This window comes from Amphiprion ocellaris, chromosome 13 (genome assembly GCF_022539595.1).
Source record: "Amphiprion ocellaris isolate individual 3 ecotype Okinawa chromosome 13, ASM2253959v1, whole genome shotgun sequence".
Lineage (NCBI taxonomy): Eukaryota > Metazoa > Chordata > Actinopteri > Pomacentridae > Amphiprion > Amphiprion ocellaris.
Window position 1 is genome coordinate 16,579,428 of NC_072778.1, and position 27,286 is coordinate 16,606,713.

The window sequence follows — 27,286 nt, forward strand, 5'->3', positions numbered from 1 at the left end:
GTAAACTTTAGCAAATTTAACTTAACTGGATATTTGAGTTCTTCTTCCACTGCAACTCAGTTACACGCAAAAGTTGTCCGCTGAGGTACACAATTATCCGTAAAAATGTACTTAGTTTGTAAATATTATAAAACACAGCTGCAGCGGATATGCAGGTTAGCTAGCAACAGGATGTTGCTCCGAGTCCAGTCCGAGGTCACACTCGGGTCTTTCCGTGATAAGACACGAAGTACAAACTCGTCCGACGACATACTGTACCGGAGCTCCACCATTGGCTCCAACCGTCCATCCGCCGGGGAAAGGAGGCGGGGGCGGGCTGCTGAATGACGGCTGGAGCTTTGTTGACAGTTAGGAGCCGAGACTGCCCACGGAACCCACTCAGGCCTACCGACATTACATCTCCACCGTGTAAATATGTCACACAGAAGAGGAGGAGCGCTTCTTCATCGTTTCTTGTAACACCGGGAGATGTTCCGCGCCGTGTTCGGGCTGCGTGTCAGGACGACACGGTGTCGAGGCGGAGCGGACGCGTTCACAGGTTGATGATCCGCATTTGGCAGCGAGCAGAGGAGACGGCAGAAGTAGTAGCTGTATGGGGTTAGTGTGTATAGGCAGTTCCTCGAAACGCAGCCTCATGTTGTAAGGAACAAAAGGCGGTGCTTGCTAATTCCCGAGAACTCCGACCAGAGTCACACATGCTGCCCAACGTCCGCCTGTCGGGCTGAAGTTGAGGCTCACACTTCGGCTACGAGCAGGAGGCTTGTCTGCCTCTAAAGGACCGTCTTGCACGTTTGACAGATAGCCAATCAAATCTGGTATTCAAATCGGTGCTCTTATGTCAGTGACCTATATCTCATGCATGTACGCCGAGAGCCCACAGTAACCTCTCCTCCAGACCAGACAGCATGGGGATCAACGGGCTAGACAATCCAGCACAGCCGTCCAGCGGAGTTTCCCAGACGGAGCAACCGGCTGCAGATCCTCAGATGGAGCACACAAACGCTCCCCCAGAGCCAGACGCCAGCAGAGAGGACCAGGCGGCGGGCAGCGAGGTTAAGATCGTGAAGGAGGACAGCGACGTGCAGCTGATCGAAGCCGGGTGCAAGCCGTCCCCTTCGCCGGCTTGTGAACCCGAGCCGGGGGTCCAGGTAGAGAGGCACGGCCACGGAGGCGGATTCGTCCCGCCCGAAGGAGGCTTCGGCTGGCTTGTGGTGTTCGCTGCAACCTGGTGCAATGGCTCGATCTTCGGTATCCAGAACTCTTTCGGCATCCTGCATTTGATGCTGGTGAAGGAGCACACAGACCCGGAGGACCAGACGTCTCAGTTCAAAGTGGGTGAGTACCATCTGCTCAGGTGAGCTGAGATGAAACACACATCAGCTGGTGCACAAGTGGAGTTTGTGCAGGATGCATGGATATGAAATATTAAAAGGTGCAAAATGAACAAGTAAATAGTCATGCTGTCACTTGAGAGAACATCAGCAAAGCAATACAGATTACATTTTCATGTAACACCAACTTATTTGTAGTTTGTGATGTGTTGGCTGCTATATATGTGTCACTCTCATGCAGAAGTAGCTTTTAATTAAGTGTGATTTTTTGCACTCAAGATTGCACTGTAAACATAGTATTATATAACACCCGTGACTCACCAATATATTTAAAGTAGGAATGTTATTTTTATTTACTTTTGGGTCCTGAAATTGCTCCTTAGCCCTTGTGAGAGTCACATAGTTTGGATGTCACCTTCATTGTTTTCAATGAGTAACAGCCACTCACCTTCACAGTACTTTAAAAAAATCTATTCATGAACACGCAATACATTCTAACTCTGCTAACCAGCCAACAGCGAACCTCATTCAATTTGTTTTGAAAGGGCTTTTGATAAAGTCTGCCCCTCGAAGGTTTTATGTTATAATGAGCATACTGTACCTAAAAAGGGTAACACTATAAACAGTTTAATCTGATGTTTTTTGCACACCCTCAGTGTTCCGCATGAAGTAAAATATTGCTTTTTCCCGTTAAAATACAGGAAAGACTGACAGAGGGATGCAGCATGTGACCAAAATCTTATGCTGGATTCCAAAGTGAGATATTTCTGCCTCATATATTGTGGTATATAATCAATGCTAAAAGACCTTGTGACATTCCAGAAATTGGTATTAAATGTATCACAATAAAGCTTCTGTGGACCAATAATTGTGAAGTACATGACTACCGTAACACAAGTATTTTCCCATGTGCTTGAACTAAAAGCATCCGGTTTCGCGTTACATATCATAAACCTTCAACAAAAAGTCATCAGATTATTTCTCTTCAATCACTGAATGCTTTAATCTTAACTTTGATGTATAGAAAATCTGTCTAAATGTAGAAATCACTTATTTTACTTTGGAGGAATGCAACAGTTCAGTTTTGTTTTTGCAGACAAATTTGTCTCTAAAAAAGGTTTTAAAACCCCATAGCAAAGACAGTATGAACCCTTGACTCATGTTATAAACTGTTTCAAAAGTTCACAATCTGTAATTTTATTATTACGCAAAGTCCACATTCAATTTATTATCAACGGAGAAGCTCTGAAGTTTGTCCTTATATGGTGTTACATAGTTACATATTACAACAGGCATCCTGTTAACAACTACTGACAGTAAATATAGATTTTTTTTTGGGGGGGGGTGGCACTGGATTACTCCTTCTCTTCTTTCTCTTACTCCTCTGCTATTCTGAAATTATGGAAGCTGACTACAGATTACAGATCAGTCCAGATTGCTGTGGAAATGAGTGTTTTGAGCAGGCGGCATCATGTAACAAAGGGAGTGGATATTTTTCTTAAATTCCTGTCCAGTTTCTCAATCACCAGTAAAGGTTAAAGCCAGTATGTGGGCAGGGATTATGGTTCTAAGACTGTTCCCTGAAAAACATTTAACCCTTTATTATGGTCAGTGTGGAGACCATTATGGTAGGAGGGAAATAAATGAAAGGCTGAGACATGAAATGTCTTATTTACATATTTGTTTATGTAAATGCAAGTTAATCTGGTTAACTGCATCTTGCACCTTGTCATTTCGAGGAAATGACTGTGTCTGGAGGCATCACATTGCATTCAGGTTGCCTGAGAATCATGAACTTGTTGGGCCTGAAAACAGATACAGTATAACTGGTAGGTGCGTTTCCAGAGTCATCTGAGACCAGAGATATTCTTTATATGTTGCATGCAACAGAAGGCAATTGTCCTCGAGCTGTCTCCGTTCTGTTTCTCCCCCTTTTTTTGGCTTCCTTTACATTTAATCTCCAATGGTTTCTTGAATTTAATTCTACGTTTTACTCATATATGAAAGGATTAAGTGAGCAGGCTTAGTCCTGACCTTTTCCTCTCCACAATAGAAGAAAACAAGGGGAAACAGCTTTACTATAATAGCTGGACTTGTAAAGACTCCTTTTGAACTGTCCAGTCTGAAATGGTGTAGTCAGTAACAGTTAAATTCACACATGTAGGGCATTTTAAAACATGTCAAACTTGCTTCATTAGCAATAATTTAGAGGATCATACAGGGAGCCTTGAAAGATCATCACCTGGTCCTGCTGAGCTCATTAATGATGGATATTTATGATGCCTGGAGGGATAAACACGAGATTTTTAAAACACCCTAGAAGTATCAAGGTGGGGGATCTGGATAGCCTGTTTTTTTGTTTTTTTTTTTTTAAAGTAAAAAAGGGTAATGAAGGAAAGGTGAGTGGGTTATGAGTCACAGATGGTGTTGTTTTGCTCAATGATTAAAGCGTGTCACCATCAGTGCTTTCATTCCTGTTGTGGCCTCACATGCACAGATGTTGAGATGTCAAGGTGTGGAGCGAGTGCACGTATCCAGCACAACATTCTTTGAGAATGAAAAACAAAAAACTGCTGCTTTTATAGTCAGTGGGGAGCGAGCCCCTCGTGAGGTGATGTGTGGTTGAACAAGGGAGCGCCAAATGCAAGAGTGAAATTCAAAACGCAGCGCTGTCGGCTGCAACAGAGTTTGCAAGACAAGAAATGTGTGTAAAGGGGAGGAAGAAAGGGACTGAGTGAGTGACGAATTAATTTTTCATTGATGCCTGAAATGATTTCCATCTATACATCGCTAGTGTGAAATAGAGCATCAAGAATATGGAAATAAGCCAAAAATCAGAAGCCAGTTGAAGCACATAGTGTCCTGCTTGTGCCTAAATGTAGAGCTATAGAAGTTCTTGAACAATATCAACTTAAATCTTAATTTAGTTCTTTTTAGTTTTTTTTTTTTTTTATGCCATGTTCTAAGATACTGAGGCAAGGGTTTGCAGGACTGATCCATTAGAAGCGCAGCTCCGTCAGTAAAGAAACCTTTTTTTCTCTCTAACACCTCTACGCATTAAGAAATTTTACCATTAAATGTTGAAAACACACTGCAGAAAAGACCTGCACATACCACAACCAAGCTCATCGGCTTGGTCTTGCATTTAGTACACAAGCTTTCCACAACAGAAATGGAAAAATGGAAAGATAACAAGCACCTATGTTCTATGCTTTTACACTGACACCCTAAATTGTATATAGTTCAGAATAGCGAATAGTGACTGCAGGACAGTGGTAAGATGTAAGAAAATACAAGAGACTGGATGTATTCTAGAATCCACAATTGCTAAATCTGTTCCGAATATCGAGTTGTGTGTTTGCTCACACCACTGTTGCCTTGATGTGACCTTGTTCTGTTTTATTTGGCTTGGCCATCATTAGTAGTAGGGTGAAATGTAACTTTTGAACTTGTTTTTGCATTGGAGCTGCTGATATTTAGCCAGTGTTTTTTACCTGAAGGCAACAAAGGGTTTAATGACAGTACTTGAATTCTTGTCAGAGTGGGAAAGCCTTTAACACAACATCTAGAAAATAATGGGATACTAACAGTTGACTGAAACTCATGCTATTAATATATTTACAGAACTAGCAGTTAATAAAAACACAGTGTACCATGGTACACATTCATTGATGGAAGAAACTGTGTGAAACCCCAAGGCCTTCCAAAAAAACAACAACAGTGAAACAAAGTATATTCATCATATTGTGTGGTCAACTCTCATTGCCTGAGATTTCTCAACAACACTTTTTTTTTTAAAATTATAAACTGTAAAATCAATACTATATGCTGGATTCAAACAGGTGTCTCTCCTGTTACAAGCACTGGTCCAGCTCTGTGTACCGAGGCTCTGCTGCCCCAGATTTCGCCAGGATCTCCAGGGCAGCTGTAATTCCCAGTTTGGCAGATCAGGGTGTACTGTGGCATTTTTGGCATTCCAGAGGGCAGGGAAATGGGTTCAGATTGGATCAGAGTCTCTTAAAACTCCACAGCCTCATAAACAGGCACATACAGTCTGCAACTGAAGTAACTCCACCTTTTTGCAATGTAATGTACGCGCTATAAGATCCAAAATTGTGTCACCTCCCCATAATTCTTGCATTACTTCTAATTAGAACAGGTTATTTGTGCTTATTTAAAATAAAAAAGTAACAGTTTCAATTTATCATATTAGCAATAGAGACTCCACAGTGGGAACTCATCGTGACAAAAGTCAGTGCCCCTTTCATTACTGGGATTCACATATTTTATTCCTTTCAATACTCTGGATGTCAAATTTTATTTTTAGTGACAGATTCAATCTGCCTTAGTGTGGAATATACCAAATTTGTAAAGAGATGCTCTGCTATTATTCAGACAATTTTTCTTTAGTTGCTCTTTGCTACAGAGGTTGTGCTGCTCTACCTTTCTTTTTTATAATACCTTGAAGGTGTTCTGCTGGATTCAAATCAGGCAGTACACTTGTTCAGTTTTCACTTTTTTTTTTATCTTTAAAAACTCTTGTGTGATTTTGGCAGTGTGTTCTGGATCTTTACCATGCTAAAGTATTCCTCTTCTACCAAGCTCCTGCAGACTGTAAAGCATCTTGTCTGTCCAGATTTTTGCATGCCCACAGGCAGTCATGTTGTAATCTATAATGCCATTTCCTTAGCACCTTCTGCACTTTTACCGCCATGCTCCACTTTTAGGACTATGCCTTCACTGTGGTCGTCTTGACCACATTCATTGCAAAAATGCACAATAAACAAATTCATCTTTGTGCCATCTGACCAAAGAACGTACACCCAATATTCATTAGACTTCTTTTTCAATGTATTTTAGCAAAGTCTAATCATGTAGTTTAGTGCTAAAGAGCATGAAAGGGGTTTTTCTTGGATGCTGTCCATAGAGATACACATTGAGCAATGTGCCTCACACTGTCTGAGCTGTCACAGAAGCTCAAGTTTCAATTGATAACCCCTGTCCCCAGTCTGCAGCACTTGCCAGTCTGCTTTTCAGAGGTAGATTGTGAAAGCATTGCACTGTCTGTGGTGTCATTTTAGGACAGTCCCTGCGGCTGTGATTAGTGGTACTATGACTCATTCTATACCCCTCGATTACTGCTGCTGCTGTGTTTTCACTGATTTTCAGTGGGTCATCATTCTTCCTATATGTTTTCCATTTTTGTGGAATCTCACAATCAGATTTTGTCTCTGGCAGTTCTTTCTTCTCCATGTAGAGCCATGATGCAGGCACAGCCTGTAGGACCAAAACTGAGAAATCTCTACTGCCCACAGGTCCTTTTATAGCCATGTTCATGCAGTTAGACTAAGTGGAAAAGTGTATTCCATTTTGTGTGAGTGATAGCAAGTTTTCTAATTTCTGTGCCAGTGGATCACATAACCAGCATGATAACACAGAAAAGGTGATGTCTGCCCACATGTTTTGATGGTCAGATATTACAATTACACCATATGAAGCATCATAAACTGTTCAGATAATAGTGGTGAGTTCAGAGAGCTGTGAGAAGGAAGTCACAGTATCTGGGAAGTTGGACTAGTCAAACAGAAAGATTTATTTGAAAAAAATAGATTTCTCCCAACCCCTCCAACAGAGATGTACACTTTAATGAGTTTTTTATGGAGCCACAAGTTTAGAGTTCAAAGACGGACTGCCTTGCTTGAGAAAAAGTCAACCACACAATGCTCTCTAGTCACTTGGGTGTATTCAACCCAGCCAGCTAGAGATGAAATAGTTGGCGCTTATTCAAGTACTTGTCCCCATCAGTGTCCTCGTTGGTCTACTGCACCTTTGACGTACTGCACAAGTGCAACTGTAGTTGATTGGATTTGCTCCATTCCTCTTCCTTTCTTTGTGAACAACAAGTTGGCTGCTGGTGCAATCCTAGAGGAGAATTGTGAAGGGCTCCCCACAGTAAAAATATCTCCTCTGAAATACTTTTTGGAGCCTTGAACAGAACCATGAAGTCCTCTGTTGCCATGCCATCAGCATTCCAAGTATGCTTTCCTTCTGCCCTGGTTATGAATGCAGATACAGTGTTACAGCTATGTGAAAGCAAGGAAAACAGTAATGGTCTTAGATTTGTCAGGACCCAATGGTAATCTTATTGAGAGGTATGTATCTGAGGTTCTTGCCAGTCCCAAATGCCACCCTCATTGAGGTGCAATCTTTTTCTTGCACTATCTGCTCCATGGAGTATCATCCTTGCAACTACCTCTTCATATGTGCAAGGGACACTTTAACTTCTTTCTTGTGAGTGAGATGATGGAACATAGAGTTTCTTAGGGGAAACTAGCAATATTTTTGATGGTCGACCAACAATTTAGACAGTAACGATGTTGGTGGGACGTGGTGGACAAATTCCTTGTGGCTGTCATATAATGTACAAGCCAGCATTATGTACAATTCTGTTGCTTTAATTTTGTAAACCCAACCATGTAATCATGCTTTTTTCATGTTGCTCTGGATTACTCATCTAAGGTGTTCTTGTCATAGTGGGTGTACTGGTGTTAATTGTGTCTCAGTTGTCATAGTTTAATCCTGGCTGTTGTTGCTTGGTATGTCTGTAAATGTTTCACAGCGAAAGCCCTGCTGAGAAATGAAGAGTTCTGGTACACAAAAGCACTAGCGGGCTTTTGAGCTCAAGCGGTTAGTGGAAGCTTTGAATTTGTGTTGAATTTGCAATGACTTTTACAGGGAAAATACATTTTGTAACAAAATATGACCAGTTGTTTTTGTCAGACATTGAGAATTAGAAATGAAAACCTACTTCTAATACAGGCCTGCTCCGAATAAAGGTCTTTTACCATCTGCAGTCGATGTAAGGTAAGGTCACTGTTTGAGGAAATAGGGTATCTGTTTTTTCAGTTAAAAAAACAACGTACGTCATATGGCTGCATGTTGTGTGGCCAGAGCACCTGGTAATGGCATTTCATGTGGCCTTGAGGGAATGGACTTCCATATCAAGTCCATGTTCTTGGTAGTCCTCCTCGTTTCCACTAATAGTACAAAAACATGTATGGCCATTGTTTCTTTTACAGTGAATACCCAGGACAATTTTAAACACAGTACACTGCATTGTTTAGCTGAAGGAATATTTCCCCTTTGTCTGCATTAGCCACGAACAGTGCTGTCAGAAAACATTTGCATCATGATGTTTTTTTTTGATTGTTTGGCACACTGGCTTTGAAATGGAACAGATAGAATGAAGTCAAGTGAGTTTATTATGCCCTACAGCGGCCTCTCCCTAAGCAGGAGGTTTCTGCTACCACCTTATATATTGGAGATGAATACGACATTGCTGGTGCTACGTATAGCACTAACAACTATGCCAGTAGCAACATGTTTTTCCAGGAACGATGTTTTTGTTGTTCTGGGCAATTCACAGAGTGTACTGTTGCTTTGAGAAGACTTCCTACTTAACTTTCTGTCCATTAAAACTAAGTGGTATAAAGCACTATAACTAAATATAATTGGTCATCTGATCTTAAAATTGACACACAGATTAAAGTATAAAGTTGACACTTTAATCTCATTGTTGTGTTTCAAATGCAATGTAGTGGAGTGCCAGGGTAAGATAACAAAATATTCCTTTCTTATTGCTCCACAGCTGCTCACAAGCAAGTTTAACATGCTTTGCAATTCATTTTTCAACTGCACTATTGAACTCATTTAAACACTGGTCTAAATTTCAGCTTAGTCTGAAAGGGGTCAGAGGACCTGAATAATTCAGTTTTTGAGTATGTAGGATGCTTATGAAGATACTAAAGTCAAGGAGGACAGCTGTGTAGCCATACCTGACTTAGATCAGTCAAAGTAAATTCCTTTGAGATACCGTTTGTGACTGGCACTGTGTCAGCAGACAACTTGACATATGTTACAAAAGTAAACATAGTTCTATAAACCAAACAACACAGATTCACAAAGCATGCGGCTATCCTGTATGCCTGTTTACATGCTGTTGCTGTCTACTGCAAGCTGAACTTGAGGCTTGAGTGAAATTCTTTCTGCATTAAATAAGACCACTTCTTTAAAAATAAAACAGCCTTTCCCTTCCACAGCATGTGTGTTACTCCAGTATACAGATGGGTCCTATACAGTCTCTGTCTTGCTGTCAGACTGCATCTATCATGTGAAGAGAGGGAAGCTTGTTAAGACCCCTCACCAATACCACACACACACACACACACACACACACACACACACACACACACACACACACACACACACACACACACACACACACACACACACACACACACACACACACACACACACACACATCTTCTCATTTTGCTTCACTCTCCTTTACAATGTTCTTTTCCTTCGGTTTAGAAGTGTTTAGACTAATCCTCTCTAATGAGTACACTGCACACAGTCTATTCACAGACCTTTGCTTGTGTCAGGCCAAGGGGAGCTGGGGGTTTGGTGGTGAGGTTGTCCAGAGTAGAAGGGCCATCGTGAAGCACTGGAACATGGATTTTCATTATCCGATTGAACACTGGACCTTGTGTGTAGTTTACTCCACTTAAGTTTAGTCAAGTTAATGGTACTAAAATTAGTACAACAGGTATTAGTGTATTGCCTAAGAGCTTTTGAAGAAATCTTCTGGCTTTCTTTGTTTCTGTTTGGCCATGTTGCCTGACACTTCTTATTCTGAGCTTTTTACTCAGTAATGGAAATGAATAGTGTTCCTAATTCTGCAAAGAAACACACAACATGTACTTCACATAACCACAGCACAGCAATATTACTGTAAGTGCAGGTTTATTTTAAGACTTCCGGGGTTTGGTACATAACAAATCTAATGAACCAATCATGTTTACTTGTGGTGTGGGTCTATCTGTATTATATTCTTCCTGAGAATCAGTTTTCAGTTCTATGGCTGAATTACAACATTACAACTTGTCACTGTGTAGCACAAAGTAATTTTACAGTGTAAAAAGCAGAATCATAGGTGAGCTGGTGTGCTTGAGTCGCAGTGAGAGGGGAGGATGGTGTGATAAAAATTCCTTAAGGACTTAACATCTTCACACTGAAGCTGAAGTAATGTGCAGAGTTACGTCTAAACAGTTACGTCTATGCCATTTTAAGGCATGATGTGATTATTTACATGGAAGCATTCTAAATATGAAACTTTGATACACAGAAATATTTTTTTTCGAGGTTTAGTTATTAACCAAAGGGGGACTTTAAAGTCAAAAATAAGCATTATTGGCAGAACACACCATAAACATTCAAGCATCATAATACCGGACAGGTCAGCCACATTGACTGCAAAACATTTTACAGCTTTGTGGGCCTTCCACAGATGAACACTAAACATTAAACCATGTGCAAGACACAGAAGGAAACAGCATGCATACTGTGTGTAGCAGTGCATTTCCAGATGGGAGACTTCCCAGTAACAGACTGAGAATGAGTTAAGACCCTGTGGTCTTTCCAGACAAATGGACTCATCACATGGTAGTGGACAAGTTACTGGTGGTAGATTGAATTTACAGCAAGAACAATATCAATAACAAAGACTATAAGAAGCTGGAGAAATAGCAGGGTGAGCAAAAGCAACACAAGGTAGAAGCTCTCAAGGCTGTTGCAGTTAATTTCTTAGATTCCAAGCACCAGAGAACTGCAACTAATACTGACCTGATTCTGTCAGCTGTTTTGAGCTGTGTACATTTTTTGGTGATGGACTTTTTAGGTTATGCACATATGCCATTACATTTAAGGATATGTGTTATGTATTTCTGACTGTCTTTACACCCTCAATTGAGGCTGAAAGTTAGGTTCATGGACCACATCTTTGGAAGGTTCCTACAACTGAACTGAATGCCAATATAGCCATGGGGTAATTGAGTGATTAGCAGTTTAGCAGCGCTCAAGAAGTGTAACTCTCAAGATCAGTGATGCAATACTGTACAGTTGTAATGCTAAGGTGCTTATTGGGAACCCAAACTGTCTTTGGCTTATGAAGTAGGTTAATCTGATCTCATGCAACTTTGCCACTGATTTCCTCCTTATTGGCATGTATTTCCATGTGTAGTGTTTCTATCAAGTTCTGTTGGAAGAAGTATGTAGAACAACCTTTTCTATTGTAACAAAACAGGATTTAGATATTATACCATGACATCCAGTGAAATTGACCTGAGGTAGGTATCAAGGCGTATATGAGACGGGAAATGCTTTTACTAAGACCAGTTCAGTGTTTTTTTGTGAGTGTTGTACCTCAAAGTTAAACTTTTGGTCGGAAAAGTTATACAGTGGTGGGAGTTCATGAAGTACATTAATATCAAACAACAGAAATTCCCCTCTCTTGTTCTGTTTGGGTAAATAAACTATAGGGAGACTAGGATGCAGTCCCACCCTTAAACAATTCAAAATTTGACTTTGTAGTGCACTTTATGTACAAGCACATGTATACATGTACAGCACAGAATGTTTAGCTCAATCTCCACAACAATGACTGTTTGTTCAGTTCTGTAGAGCTCATGTTTCACCTTTAACTCAGTGTGTGTGTGTGTGTGTAGGTAGACAAATCAGTCCATCAACCTGTTTATCAGTCTCTCTACTCTCATTTCCATTGAGCTGTTAGATGTGTGTGACCCACAACCCAGACAGCATGGTAGACATTAAAGCTACCTTTGCTCCCTTGGAGACTGGACCCAGATGTGTGTTTGTTTGCACTACAGGGTACGCACTGTCTCTGCTAGAGCATTCTGGTTTGCTATGTTTAACACTGCATGGATATCCCACCACAGGCCAGAACTATCCACTTTGATTCAGTTTTTGATCTGTCTAATCAACATGAGAAATCTCACGGAGTGTGTCTGACCTACGTGGTGTAAGAGAAGACACAATAAAAAACAGAATTACATCAAATCGTATTAATAGCAGTTCACATCAGGTGGTGGAGAGTCACAAAGAGAGAGAGACTAGTACAATGCATACAAAGGTTTCGTCTGAGTTAAGCAATGCCAACAAGTCAATCGTAGCGCCTGATTCAACATGAAGCACATGTTCACCTTTGATTGTGGCCTCCATTAAAATCACAGGTGACACGTGCCAACAGCTGGTAGACTGTCGAAGAAATCCAAAAACATGCCGAGGTTAATTGGTGATTCTAGATTGTCTGTAGGTGTGAATGTGAGTTGTTTGTCTCTAAATGGAACCCTGCGATAGACTGGTGACCTGTCCAGGATGTCCCCTGCCTTCAGCCTAAGTCAGCTGGGATAGACTCCAGCCCCCTACAACCCTAATGAGGATTAAGCAGTGTATAGATGATGGATAGATATGTTTGAATGCAGTAAGTAATAATTAGGATGCTTTGAGGCAAATTCTCCAGTTGCATGGTGTGTGATGAGGGCTTTATGGCATAAAGAAAAAAGAGAAACCATGTCTTCTCTTCTGTAATGCACAATAATGTATCCTGTGTGTCTGTTTTAAATTGATCTACAGCACACAGTGCATTTCATGCTACATTATCTCATGTTACATAATGTTTTCTCAGAGTACAAAAAGCTGTAAGCTTGTGTTTTATTTATTTGGTGATGTTTACAACGTACAAGATTTCCACATGTTTCTGATGATTGATTCTCTCTCCTCTAAATTCCTTCTCCAGCCTGGGTCGGGGCCTTGGCCATGGGCATGATCTTCTTCTGCTCACCTATCGTCAGTATGTTCACCGACCACTTTGGCTGTAGGAAGACAGCTGTCAGCGGCGCAACACTGGCTTTTATAGGGTTGCTCAGTACATCATTTGCAAAGTAAGACATGTTCCTTAGAGATATCACTTGCAAAAGTCACACTGCAGCTAATTTAAAAAAAAATAGGATTACTGTCATACAATGTGCAAAATCAGACCCTGAAAAATCCAACCAGCATACTCGATGTGTTTGAATACTGTATTAATAATCTTTCATAATTGATATATCAAAATGGATATATGAAAATTACTCAAAAAAGATCAGCAAAACACTTTAAAAAAAACTCCACTGACTTCACATTGCACTCATTCAGCATTGGTGAACTTACAGTGGACAGCCAATAAAAGGACCGAAGTCAGTGCAGCAGAATCAGAGATATTCTTTATTCCACACATTCATCTTATGTGGGTAAAAATGTGGCACCTACGTTAGTGATATTAAAACTAGACTGCTGGCAATGAAGCCTCAGATTCCGGTATTTAGTAGTGGCTAATGTTGCTTTGAACCACTTGCCCAGCACACAGATGAGGAGTGTTCCACAGAAATCCAGTAAGCTCACTTCTCTGTAAGTCCACAGCCCTGTAAATCATCTCCCTATGGAGTCACCAATGACTTAATCCAACATTTTGGGAATATAAAGTAATATTCCAAAAGATCTATAAACAGACTTTGCAGATATGTAAAATCGATGTTCCTCTGTAAGCATTAGACAATACTTAATTCTGTCTCAATGACACAGACTCCATCAATCAGGCCACCAGAATACTGCAGTGCACTATTTGACATTGTATGTTTCATCCTAATTCATGTTTTGTGTGGTAGTTAAACTAGATAACTGAACAACTAACTTAACAATTAAGAAGTTGCTTAAACTCAATCTAAGCTTTAAATGTAAAATAATCTACAAAATAACAAGCAATTTGTTGGTTTTAGCCACAAGCCAGTCTCATATTTTTCTGATGTTTGTATAAATGTTATATGCAATTGTCAGTGTTACTTCCTATTTATTTGAGGCTTTTTCTTACTTGCCATGTTGTGTCTTTTTTTTTCTCTTTAATTGCAGCTCCTTGATCCTTCGCTACTTCACGTATGGGATATTGTTCGGATGTGGCTGCTCCTTTGCCTTCCAGCCCTCGTTGGTCATCCTCGGCCACTACTTCCGCCAGCGCCTGGGCCTGGCCAACGGTGTGGTGACGGCCGGTGCCAGCCTCTTCTCCATGGGCCTGCCAGTTTTACTTAAGAAGGTGGCGGAACCTCTGGGCCTCAGCAGAACCTTCCAGATCCTCAGCCTCTTCATGCTGGTCCAGGCCCTGCTGGCATTAACGTTCAAACCTCTGCTCCCTGCTGGGGGAGGCATGGGCCCACCAGGAATGAGCCCTGGCCCTGCCGAATCCCAAACCCAGGCCACCGCTCAGGGTGGGGGCAAGTGGAGCAAGGCGATGGCCCGGGTCAGGAAATACTTCAACCTGCGTGTGTTTCACATCGTTACATACCGGGTGTGGGCGTTTGGAGTGGCCACTGCTGTATTAGGATACTTTGTACCGTATGTCCATCTGGTAAGACCGTCTCATGGGTATGCTTCTAGTCAGATTATGTGTTGGACTTAAATTAAGTGAGACTGATATTTTCAAGAAGTATTCATAGTTTTTCAAAATTGCAGTCTTTTTTGCGTATCTACTCTGTGAAAACATCTAGCTATGCTTTATTTTGTTAATTGCTGACAGGTGACCATGAAGAATTATATAAAGCTTTGTGTACTTAACAGTATGCCATTTTTGCACTGAAACATTGCCTAATATGGAACGCTTACTGTACCGCATTGTTTGTTTATTTTTGGTATATGACAGTGAAAATGTAGGAATTCTGGCCTCTTTACTGATAATACAGGTTTATATGTAGATTAGACTTATAGAGGTTTGCTATTCAAATAATATCCCTCAACTGATTTGGAAAATGAAGAATGGTGGAGAGTCAGGAAGACTATTGTCAGAGCTCCACTGTAGCACTGTGGGTGGTCTGATGCCATTCGTTTTCTATGGGCCTTTCAGACAGAAGCCAGTGGAATGCATGTCATCGGGCTAAATGAGCAATGGAGGCTGAAGATCTGGATTGCCCCTTTCAGTGTGATAATAGGATTTGTGGGAATAATTGCTGTGTGTGCTCATGAACTGCCAGGTTTCTGATGACAGAATTAAGTGTGCTTTTCTCAACTTGTTTTCTACCACAGCACACATATCTGCTCTGGAAATCAAATGTTCTCTGTCTTCCTTTGAGAATGAAATCAGAAACCAAAGGGGAGACATTTCTATTTAATCTTTATTGTTCCATGATTAGGCCCACTATTTTGGCACGGACCTTCTAGAACACTGTTGGTTGTTTATCTACATGTATCAATCAGATTTATATTAAACCATATATGTATATAGCAGTAGCTTCACTATTCTGTGTGTTGGACAGTGTAAGTGTATTTACTTCGTCTCTCATTCCTGTGCCGGGGCTCAGCTTAATAGCTGCTGTCAGTCAACCCAGACATGCTCTTTCAGGTGCTGAGAGTAAAAGAAATATTTCTGATATTTCCCAAAGAACTTGTTTTCTTTCTTTTAAGTCCTAAAAACACACTTCAGTACATTGAAAATTGCATAAGCACATTTTTGATTACAAAAAGGGACGACTACATGAGATTTCAATTGGACTATAATTACATAATAATGGAGGAAGAAATCAAATCACTGAGCTTTCTGTGATGTTTACAATCCAAATTTCAATGATGTTTGCAAGATCTGTGCTTGACTTCTGACCGACTTTGGTATGAGATAGTGAGGATGAGTAAGTGTAAAGCTGCCGCATTGAGTTGTGAAGTTGATCTCCCTCTATCCAGATGTCGGATGTTCCAGCTCCGGCCTCCCTCTGTCAGGTCTGTTGTTTCAGGCCCGGGCCCAGATGTAAACACAGCCCCGGCCTTTGTATTGGCTCGACCACCTCAGGAAACCTCTCCTGTATGGCCCCTCTGTATTCCTAAACATGCCTATCCTATGGCCATTGATGAATGTAGAGCCCTTCAAAGCAGAGCAAATATTTCACAAGGACCAGCATGTTCAGGAAAGACTTCAGAGGGTGGTTTCATGTTTTGGATCTGATTTGAGGGGTCATGGCTGAGGGGAGTGGGAGGGTCTGACCTGTATGCGTTGGGTCTTCCTGTCCTGCTGTTCCAAAGGTCTGTGGATGAAGATATTTTGTAATAGTAAGATCTTGAGTTTAGGTTATGGATGACCAACTCCACCACTCCACCAAATGTTGAATTCATTGAATTCTAAGCATGGAGCACAAAACATAAATGTAAAAAAGAAGTTCAACAGCAGGTTGCATGCCATCTTATCAATAATTTGTAGTTGTTGAGTTTCTCATGCAGCACAATCACATCATCCGTCTTTACAAATTATCAAATCTTACACAGTAATGTCTTTTTGTGTCTCTCAGATGAACTTTGTGGAGGAACAGTTCAAAGAGACTGAAAAGGAATGGGTGCTACTGGTTTGCATAGGAGCTTCGTCTGGGGTAGGACGCCTCACTTTTGGCAAGATTGGGGACCTCATTCCCGGTCTAAAGAAGATCTACATGCAGGTGAGGGAATAACTGAAGACGTCAAATGAATGCAGTTCATTTTCCCTTAAATGTTTATGTGAAAGCTCATACAATGAAAAGCGGTTTGTGGGCATGGATCATTTGCTAGATCTTTATTGCAGCATACAGTCTCAATTTTAGCCTCTTACTAACATGAATGTAATGATTTATTTGTATCATTTTGTCTTTACATGCTAACAGCTAGCTCTAAGTGTTGTCTTTGTTTCCTCATTTCTAATTTCAGACTATTTCTAAGAGCTCTTAAACACTACAGCATACATTCCTGAATAATTATATTATTATGTTGGCTAATACCACAATGTGTTAACAGAGCTAATATTTCCAATTAAAAGTCTGCACATCAACTTGAACTGAAAATTAAAAAAAACAAACTTGAATTAACTATTAACTCTTATGTGGGAAGGCCCTTTTCAGATACTGTGTACGTAATTTACTTCCTTCGTTTTACCCACCTGCCTGGTGTACATATTTATCCACTGACTCAATGTTCGTTCAGTATAATTTAATTAAATATGTTACTTACTGTACTATTACTATGGAGATTCATTTGCAGTATTGGCATTAATAACTGCAGAAAAAACATGACTCAGATGCTAATTTGCACACACACACACTGTAGCCAGAACGAAAAGCAGCTTTCCTGTTACCTAAAGCATTACATGGCAGGGATGATTCACTTCTGAGGAAGTGTTTAATGGGAGGTAATGCACAGCCAGTGAGAGCAGTTCAAGAGATGAGCACAAACAGGGTTTGTCATTTCTTGCTGTGTATCTGCAGCTCCAGCTGAATGAAAACACACAGATGACCCACTGGCTGTGTGTTCAGAACCAGCACACTCTTGTTAGTCAAGCATGTAGCTTCAGCAAAGGGACACTGAGTCACAGATTCATTAAATATAAAACTGTGTGACATGCATGCTTAAAATGAGCTGGTCTGTGCAGAACTTTAAAATATACATTTCTAAAGCTTTATTTAGATTGTATAGAAATGCAGCATTTTCCATTGAAAAAGAGAATGTATTTACAGTGTGCTGGTCAATGGCCTCCTGCTGTCAGAATAAAGAAGCTCTCTGGTTACGAAAAAGTCTTTTTTAGATGGAAAGCCTTGTTCTTTCTTTTTGTCCAGTGTTAAGCACTCCCTGTATTTGTAAGAGTTGCTTTTTGTACAATGTGGTAACTGTGAAAAGAGTTGTAAAGTAACACCTTCTACCTCATTGTGAGGACATAGAATCCTCCTTCACAGCTCACGGTATTAATGTCACGCAATAAAATATAGTGTAATATGACAGCACTAGGTGAGTGTTAAGACTTTTAGTGACCTTCTGCAGTAGCTGTCAAGTGCACAAAGCACTTAGATGAATACTATGCTTAGCTTATAGAACAAATTGTGTTATGGAGATTTATATAAATTCCTTAGCCTTATATTAATTAACTTAGTTTTAATGCCCACATAGCTTCAGATTATTGGTGGCACCAGTTTCCTGCCAACTCAGGCTAATTTAACACTTGAGCTAACCCTGTCCATGCTGAACCAACATACTCAATCAAAATTTTACAGTCAAAGGAACATACTAACTGATGCAATCTAACAAAAATACCAACATTCTTAATAATTTAGTATCAGTATTTTCTGCACTTTGGCCTGTGTAGTCAGAAGACTTACTTGCACAAAAGACAAAATGTTCACAGTAAAGGCCTGGAGGCAACAAGGACAGAAAATGAGTCAATAAAAAAACTGGATGTTCTCTCTTTGATGTCTTACGTTTTGTACTGAAAAGATCAAACATGGGATTATTTGTCAATAAGATTAACAGTTAATAAAGACAATCAAGACACTGAAAGCTTGTAAAGTGATTCTTGCTGTCTGTTTCAGGTGGCATCCTTCATGGTGCTGGGCCTGATGTCCATGATGATTCCTCAGTGTTCGGTGTTCGAGGGGCTGGTGGCAGTGTGTGTGTTCCTGGGGCTGTGTGACGGGTGCTTCCTCACCATGATGGCTCCTATAGCTTTTGAACTGGTCGGGCCCATGCAGGCTTCGCAGGCTATAGGTTACCTTCTTGGCCTCATGTCTCTCCCTATGACAGCAGGCCCACCCATCGCTGGTGAGAAATGTGTTTTTTTTTGTTGTTGTCCTTTTTCTTTTTAAACTTTGCATTATTTTAAATACAGAGTGAATATGCAGTGGTCTTACAGTGAATTCAGGATGTTGCAAGTAATGACACACAACAAGTTGTTTGATAAAAGCACAGAAAAACAGCTGGACAAAAGTAGAAAAAATGTGGGGGGGAAAGGGAGAGTAGGATAAATGCACAGCAGCCTGGACTGTATTTAAAGGCATTTGGGCTTGTAGCCAGCTGCAGGCTTTCCCGAGGGATTTGTGTTCAGGAAGAAAGCACATACAGGATAAGCACTCAGCATACTACAGGTCTGCTCTTCTTTTCAGTAGCTCTTTAATAACAAAAGTGTACACTGTATAAGAACACTTCTTGCAGAACACTAATTTGATAACTCAGACATCCTTTTGCCCTCTTGCCAAGCTCTTTAAGCTCTCACGCATACCTGGAGTGCTTTTAACAACCAAACATATAACGCTTTTGCCTCAACCAGCATACTGGAGCTCTGACATCAAGAATAATTTATTCAAATGAAATTTTATGCTCTTTCTCAGCTTCTTTAAAATAGAGTCATTTTGCAAAACAACCAAATGTCATTTTAGAACCCAATGACAGTCAGGAATATCCATGGAAATATACCATGTTGGAGGGAAAACTATTAGATGAATAGATTTACTGAAACTAACTCTGGAGCTCTACTAAAATGAGGATTGTAGTTAGGCAGTGGAAACATTTAGGCTATATAGACTGTCATGAAGAGGAACATTGTAATTACCTTGTGCCCTCTCATGTTGCTTCAGCTCTTCTTGATGTCTGTCTTTGTCCTCAAAAAGACTAAGTAAATGCACTCTTCAAGGCAGCACACATTGACCTGCTTTCAGACTACAAGAACAGTAAAGCGGCATATGGTGTCAGTGTAAATACAAACCTTATTTCCTGTAGTTAAACAAAACATAACATAAATGATGCAAACTGCTTCAATGTGCACTATACAGATAACATACTACATTTGCATTACATATTGTATTGAATTATTTGACTTTATTCTTATTGTACAATATACATTTACTCTACATCCCAAACAAAGAGAGCCAAGCCCTTCAAAATCTGAATGAGGTTATCACTGTATCAACATATGTTGTTCTGTACAGTCTGTTCAGTTCCTGGGCAAGAACGCATACATAACAGGCAGCGTTGTAAGTGCAGCCCCCTCCTCCTCCTCCCGCTCTCATGTCACAAGCTCAGCTTGTTAAACTTGTTGACCTTGTGTCGTCACTGTACTGGAAGGTATAGCTTTAACTCATGTAGATAAATATAGTACATGAACATACCCACTGTGAACAGGGTGACGTTTAAGTGCTATACTGTATCACAATAGTATAATCTCCTTGTTTACTTCCAGTTTATAGTGCATGGTGCTAGGTGTTGCTGGAGATGACCTAAATAATTTCAGTTACTTGATTTAAAAATTTATTAGTATCAAAGCAGTAGGTTATAAGAGAACACAGCTTTTTTTTTTTTTTTTAAAAAGACCCCTTTAAACAGGCTGTAATGCAGTAATTAACCAAAGTAACTGCTTGCTGTGTTCAGTACTAATGATACTTCAGTGTACTGAGACACACTAAAGTACACTTCTGCATCATTGCAGAAAAGAGAGACATTAAACCAGACGAGGAGAGCATTAACAAGGATTTCTGCTGCTGTTATATGCTGCTACTATAGCACAATGTTTTAAAAATATATATGCTTATTTTCTTTTTCTGTGGGTGTTTAACTGACATCACTCACATACTTTTGTGTGCGTTCAGATACAAATTTTATGACTGACTCGCATTGGCCCTGTGTGATTACTGATGTTAGAAGACTGTTTTATGATGCTGTAATGCTTTATATAACTTCATGCAAACCTTATTTAAACAGTTGTATGCATGTGGGCCTGTAATCTGTTAAATCGTGCTGCTGCCTATTTTGGCCAGGATGCACTTGTAATTCATTCCCAATGAGACTTTTCCAGATTAAATAAAGGTGAAATAGAAAAAGGAAATAAATCTACAGAGCTGGAGCCAAAATGTGGTTGGCTTAACAACAGCTTTTCTGGGTCTTTCCAAAGTTCAAAAATAGGCCTTCTAGCAACATCTCTGATTCATTTATCATACAGATGGGTGACAAATTAAAGGAAAAAAAACCTGAACCCTTGACCTCTTCAGTCAAGGTGTCCAGCAGTTCCGTTATGCTGTGTGTGGGGGGGGGGCGGCATTTTTCTGGGATGATTTGGGTCTACTTGTCTACATAGAGAAAAGAGTCACTCCAAATCACAACACAGTTGTTCTGAGTGATCATTTATCATGTGATGAAACATTTCTATCCCGAGGGAACTGGTCTTTTCCAGGATCACACTGCTCTCTTTCATAGATCATGAGTGGCCACTAAATGGTTTGATTAGTATGAAAATGATGGAAATTCTATACTTACTGAGACATTTGCTGGTGTTTCCTTTTTTTTCATTTGTCACCTGTCTGTATGTATATGTGAACCATGGCTGCTTACTTTCTTTTTGGCGCCACAGGTTGTCAAGAACTCTAACATCATGCTTTTAACACACAGACACACAGATTGTTCTTTTTCATTCAACTCTCCAGGGAAAAAGGAATAGCTGTATTTCTCTTTAAATTTGTGGCCTTTTAGCCCTTTTTCTCTTTTCTCCAGCCAGGATGCTTCATGTTTGACTTTTCCTCTTGATCCCATCAGTGACAGACGGCATGATGCTTGATATAAGTAGTGGGAGTCCTGATGAAGGACAGGATGACATTCATAATGCCTTCCTACCTCCACCACTCAGGTCTTTTACATGGTTACTTTGGGAACTACACGGTGGCTTTCTCCCTGGCTGGGGTGCCTCCTATGGTGGGGGGTGTGGTGCTGTTCTTTGTGCCCCTGATCCACCGCAAGCTCCAGCGAGGCCAGGCATCACCAGAGGAGACGTCCACCACTGCCCACATGTTGCCCACTGCCCCACCAGCCGAGGAGCCCAAGAGCTGCTCTAATGGAGACATCCTGCCTGGCTATACTGACGTAGAGACACACATCTGAGTCTCAACTTACAAAGGTTAGTCACACTCACACATCAAGCATGACTTGTCTATTTAAGGCAGGAGGTATGCGATCACACATGTTCTCCCTCATTTTGTTTTCCTGCGTTTTTCAGGGATTCAGCCCACCAGCACCTTTTCTCATGCTTAGATTTCCCTCCTCCTAACCAGAAGTCTCAACTCTGGCCTTTCTGTTGGCTGACTTTTAACCTCTTACCTTCCCGGATCCCTGTTGGCTGTTTGCTTTTTTTCGTGTGAAGTCAAAAAGGGCGCTCTGGCTACAAGCAAGAGAGAGGACGACAAGAAGGCACATCAGCACTGAGCGATGGAGGAGGATAAGCACAACATAGTCTCAATTAAAATGGTTGGGACTCTGTAGTAACACGCACCTCCAAGAGGAAAGAAATGACGATGGTGTTAACTGAAAAAAGTGGTAGTTTCTGATTTCACAGCTTTTGAAGCTAATTAGATTCTATATAAACACATCGTTAAGATGGAGAGGCATAAAAAATAAGAACTAGAGAAGGGAGAATTTCACCATTTCTTTGTGTAGTACCTTGCACTTCTATGGTTTTTAACACAATGCATTATGTTTAGCTTGTGTAGCTGAAACACAGTCTCATCTTGATTGATTTGCAGGTTTGCTGTATTCACGTCTTTTCTACTGCCTGTGTTTTCTGCTGTGACAGCTACAAGAGAAACACATGTATCAGTTGTAAATGTCACAGGAGGCGACTGACACTTTTTCTGACAGATGAGCCACCAGACACAATCACCTCAACTCAACTGCACACAAGTTTTACACCATGGCTGCTCTCTGTACTCACAACCAGGGTCTAAAACTTGAACAAAAGGACTTTTCTCTACCAGTCTGCCTGCATGAGAGACAGATGTGTGATTGTGGCAGCTGTTGATTCCATTAATTCATATGCAACCAAGTCTAGCGTGTTAGATCTTACAACCATTTTCAGTTTGGGTCAGTGACTTTAAAGCACGTGGCAGGTTAATTTATGCAGTCAAAGTTCAGAAGAAAGGTGAGCTTCTGCTGCCTGAATTAATGAAACTAAACACTACAGTTGATACAAGGTCTTCTCGTGACTCTGTAGAGCCTTAATGTTTTATTTTTTCAATCACGGATCTCTACAGATTGTATCGGCCTTTAAACATTTGAGCAGGGTGCTAGACAAATCCGCATAAACTGTGTTTGTTACAGCTTTGACAATAGTTTTGTACTGTGTGGACATCGTGTAGTTGTCTAAGTGGGAATCATGCAGTTGTTACAGGAGCTTGATGGCCGTTGACAGCATAGATTTTGGTCAACTTCACAAAAGGCATATCTGTATTGTGTAATGTTTCCTCTGTTTGAATGTGCGTGTATGTGAGAGTGTACGTGTAGCACCTGAGCATCTGCATTTTGATACTAACGTCAGTTATGTCATATGAAACTACTACATTTGAATCTGTGGATGAGAGGGAACTACTGGGATTAAACCTGCCAAATGGCCCCAGCCCTCTTCAGACTCACCACACAGATAATCCACTTAATTTGCTGCTTTAGTTTAGTCTCATCATGAGGGCGTCATTCACTGTTCTGGCAGTAATGAAAACATCACAGCCTCGTTGAGATGTCCCCTCATGGGGGCAATTTGCTGTTACTGTTATGTTCCATGAATGTTCGGTCCACTTACCTCCGCACTCTTCGATTACAAGTTGTCCTGAACAATGAACTTTAATGAACATGCGTGAATTAGCTGCAATAATCAACTGTTTGAGATATACTATGTGGTTACATGCATAACTGAATGGCAAAGAGGGAAACTGGGAAAAGGAAATGCTCTGGTATTCCTACCTGTCAGTTGCCCTCTTTGCTTTCACTGCTATTATTCTGTCTGTATCTGTGCTACAACACTTCGGAGCCTAAAAGCTACACAAACCTCACAGCTTAGTGTAGCTCTTTGTGGGTAATTGCGATAGGACAAACAGTTCTGAATTGGAAACATACACCTGTACCTCAGCAATCAAACAATCCTCAGCAATCCAGCTGAATACGTTGACATTCTTCATTACATTATAATTTTTGCTGTTCTGTGTGGTGTCTATTTTTGTTGCAATCTCAGAGCCACAAAGCTGCCAAATGTCAGTCTGTCAATCAGCCTTGCTTCCTCCAACCTAATTAGTGTCTGTTTAGGTACCACAAAACTGTGGAAATGTCAAACTTCCATTTACCCAAACAGTCGGTGCGCAATCAGTTTTATTCTTCCTCCTTGTTTTGCCTTTGTATGCGTTTGCTCAGTTGTTTTCCATCCTCATCATTCCAGCCCTCTGTTACCTCTTCCTCCACAGTTACTAATTGTAAATTCTATAGAGTCTCTTTGTAGCAGCCTACTGTCCCTGTCTGTGTTCAAAGAAATGCAGTGATTTAAATATCTAATATTCTTTACTAAAGTTAGAGGAGACGTAAGACTACAAGCAGGGGAGTGGATCCATACAATGATATATGTATGTTGGAAAGCAAACACGTAGGTCTCTAGTTTGATGAAGGTAGTGTTACATTTAATTAGCAGTGCAAACAGTTGTTGATGCTATTTATAGCTGCTGCTACCAAGATATAAAAAGGTAGAGGTAATTAAAAAGTATGCGCTGCATGACTAGTCCTGATACCAGCTATATAAGCTAACAAAAGTCCTTTATTTAACAGAATCTGTGTCTTTTGTCCAACTGTAAAATTAGTTACAGGTTTTATAATTTTGTGTTATGAAAGGTTACAGGAGACTCTTTCTAAAAAAACAAACCTCAGAACCCCATGCTAAAACAGTAACCCATAGCCTTAATAAGTAATTTTTAACTATGTGAACTGCATCCTCAAATGTATAAAGACAGCATTTCTACAGAAATGAATAGGCAGTATTTCATATACTCCTGTACAACACTAACTTAAATTTCTGTTACTGCTGCACTGAAAACACAGATGTTAGTGAGTTGCACTAGCTTAATGCTATCAAACTAGGGGCCTATGTTGCTGAAGTCCCAAATGAATGAATGAATGAATGAGTGAAAACTATTCCAGAGGGTGTTTCCTTTGGTAGTCATATTGGTGGACCTCAGCCTTTTGGTTCATAACCAGCTGTGAAAGGCTGCTTGTGTATGCACAAAAATGTATCCGTCTCAACAGAATTTTAGAGGATTGTTTTTTTTTTGTGTGTCTTGACTGTGAACTTATATGATTTTTCTTTTCATGTTGACTATGTTGGCACCTTGTTACTACCATTGCTGTTTTCTTTGAAAGACAAGGACTAAAGGCAAGATGTTTGAATCACAGCAGTAACCTCAATTTGAAAACAAATCTGCCTTACATTTACTAATGGCCGGTAGCTTAGCTGTGTACCAGAACGGAATTTGTTTATAGATTTGAGACAAAATAAAGCAAAGCTTGTATAGTAAATTTTTCAGGTCTCAATGTAACTTTGTACTCGTGTTTCTTTTTGCTGGTTTCAGTATAAATTCTATTTTAACTGCCTCTTTAGCTGATTCCATCTAAGTCAGCGATGCTCAGTTTCTGGTCAGAACCAGCTGAGTGTTGCTTTTTTTTATTAACCTAAATGTAGATTCAAATAGAGAAAACTGACATGTATCAATATAATTTGTAATGGTTTTTAATTAACCATAAACTGTTTGTTTTTGTTTTTTAATTGTTGGTGTTTTTAGTGATACTACTGGAAAGAGAGTTGGTCTTTCTGTTCAGAGTTGAGATAATGTAAAAGTGAAGGAGCTGAATGAATGAAGAATGATACAGTACATCTGGATGGTTGCATGGTGTCTGCTCTACCAGTGTTTGGCTTGCCAAAGTCTTTTCATCTATGCAGCGTCACTATGCTCATGGTCTCCTTCCTGTGAGCGCTTCACTTTCTGAGGTCTGAACATGTCAGACTCTTAATGACAAATGTTTACTTGGACACCAAGTTTGCATTTTCTCCGGTAGCAGTCAAAGCTGTAGTCTTCAGTAGTTCAGGAACAGCTAAACGTATAGTAGAGCCCCTTGTATTTTACCTAAAGGATGTATGTACTAATAACACTACTACTTGTTTCTCTTGTTTATAAAGACTTTTTTTAATATATATATTTAGAAAGTTTTGGAGCTGTTGTTGGACTTCTAGCTGTTTCCCAAAAAATGTCACATTTCTCCCCCTGCGATTGCTGTTCTTTCTCTTCTGCTGCTTGCCTGTGGCTGAGACTTTGAAAGTCATAGCTTCAGAGGGACACATTGGAGGCATATTTTAAACTCTGTGTTACACAAGACGAAGGTATCACAAGGCACTGTTTTCTTGGTTGTTACATTCATGAAAAACAGATCAGATCAACTGAACGTAGTACTCTACATTTAGTGTTCAGTCAGTTTGTCATATTTTATTCAACGTTGGTTTCATTTCATTCAGCATTTGCTTGAATTTACAGCTGTTATCTCAGTTTTTTCTCATTCGGCTTTCCTTCGGCTGATAAAACCGCCTGATTTCAAGTCAATAGAAACTGTTGCAGCACCAAGACTTGTTCTTCTACCGTGCAATGTGCCATTTCTCTGCTCCTCTGACCTCACCACCAGCTCAACTCTGTTTAACTCGTGTGCTTTTCCTGAAACCACATTACCAATATGTGAAACAGCATAGCGGAAGGTCTGTATGTTACGAAGCTGAGCTACAAAAAGTCAGCACCTCATAGACTGCCATGGATCATTTCCAGCAGGAATACTTTCCCAGTGTTCTTGCCAGCAGAAGTCATTTCTAATTTTTCATGGCTTTTGCTCACACCTGAATAATATTCTGACTTTTCTATGCTCCGTATTTTCTAGAAACCCTATCTTCATGCATATTTCTCATTGTCTTGACTGTGCACGTCCTGTTTTCACAGTTCTAAATGTTCTATTGTTTAGTGTTTTGACGGTCATATATTCTCATTCGCGTTTCTGTATGCGGCAACGCTCAGCGCAGGCCGTCCCACAGTCTTACATGTTGAAATGTTCTGCTAAATGTTCTCTCTCTAACCTCCAGTAAGGCTGCTGCAGTTAAACCTCTACTGTGTCACTTTACTTCTTAAAGCTGCCAGCTTCTGTCCTTCTGTCCCACACGAGCTCTACCTTTTTATATGAAAACCCATTTCTGTCTTATTCAGTGATCTAACAAGGCCAGTGACATCGCAACATCTGAAATTCACTCATGCTGCTAGAAAGATTAATGTAATTTTTGTGTTTTGTTCGTAATTTTAAATCTGTATTAAAAGAGGCACATGTTTTTTTTTCTATTAAACCAACAATAAAATGTAATATGAGAACTCATGCTGCTGTCGCCAGTCACTCTTTTGTGAGCTCTGTGCTTTCAC

At 40.3% G+C, this 27,286-nt stretch overlaps 1 protein-coding gene across 1 annotated transcript; it reads left to right on the plus strand.

Moving 5' to 3' along the window:
- Nucleotides 1–299: 299 nt before the first annotated feature.
- Nucleotides 300–27,242, plus strand: slc16a2 (solute carrier family 16 member 2). The gene is made up of 7 exons (XM_055016586.1): nucleotides 300–1,335; nucleotides 12,988–13,132; nucleotides 14,136–14,628; nucleotides 16,550–16,693; nucleotides 18,587–18,815; nucleotides 21,667–21,933; nucleotides 22,033–27,242. Exons 1-6 carry the CDS (start codon nucleotides 906–908, stop codon nucleotides 21,915–21,917), a joined length of 1,692 nt encoding a protein of 563 aa, XP_054872561.1. The 5' UTR covers nucleotides 300–905; the 3' UTR covers nucleotides 21,918–21,933; nucleotides 22,033–27,242.
- Nucleotides 27,243–27,286: the final 44 nt, after the last annotated feature.

What these genes read in the sequence shown, in the direction of transcription:
- slc16a2 (XM_055016586.1), top strand. Translation starts at nt 906, where the DNA reads ATGGGGATCAACGGGCTAGACAATCCAGCACAGCCGTCCAGCGGAGTT. An exon ending in GACGTCTCAGTTCAAAGTGG is followed by an intron (nt 1,336 to 12,987) that starts GTGAGTACCATC and finishes TTCCTTCTCCAG; the next exon opens with CCTGGGTCGGGGCCTTGGCC. An exon ending in TTGTACCGTATGTCCATCTG is followed by an intron (nt 14,629 to 16,549) that starts GTAAGACCGTCT and finishes TGTGTCTCTCAG; the next exon opens with ATGAACTTTGTGGAGGAACA.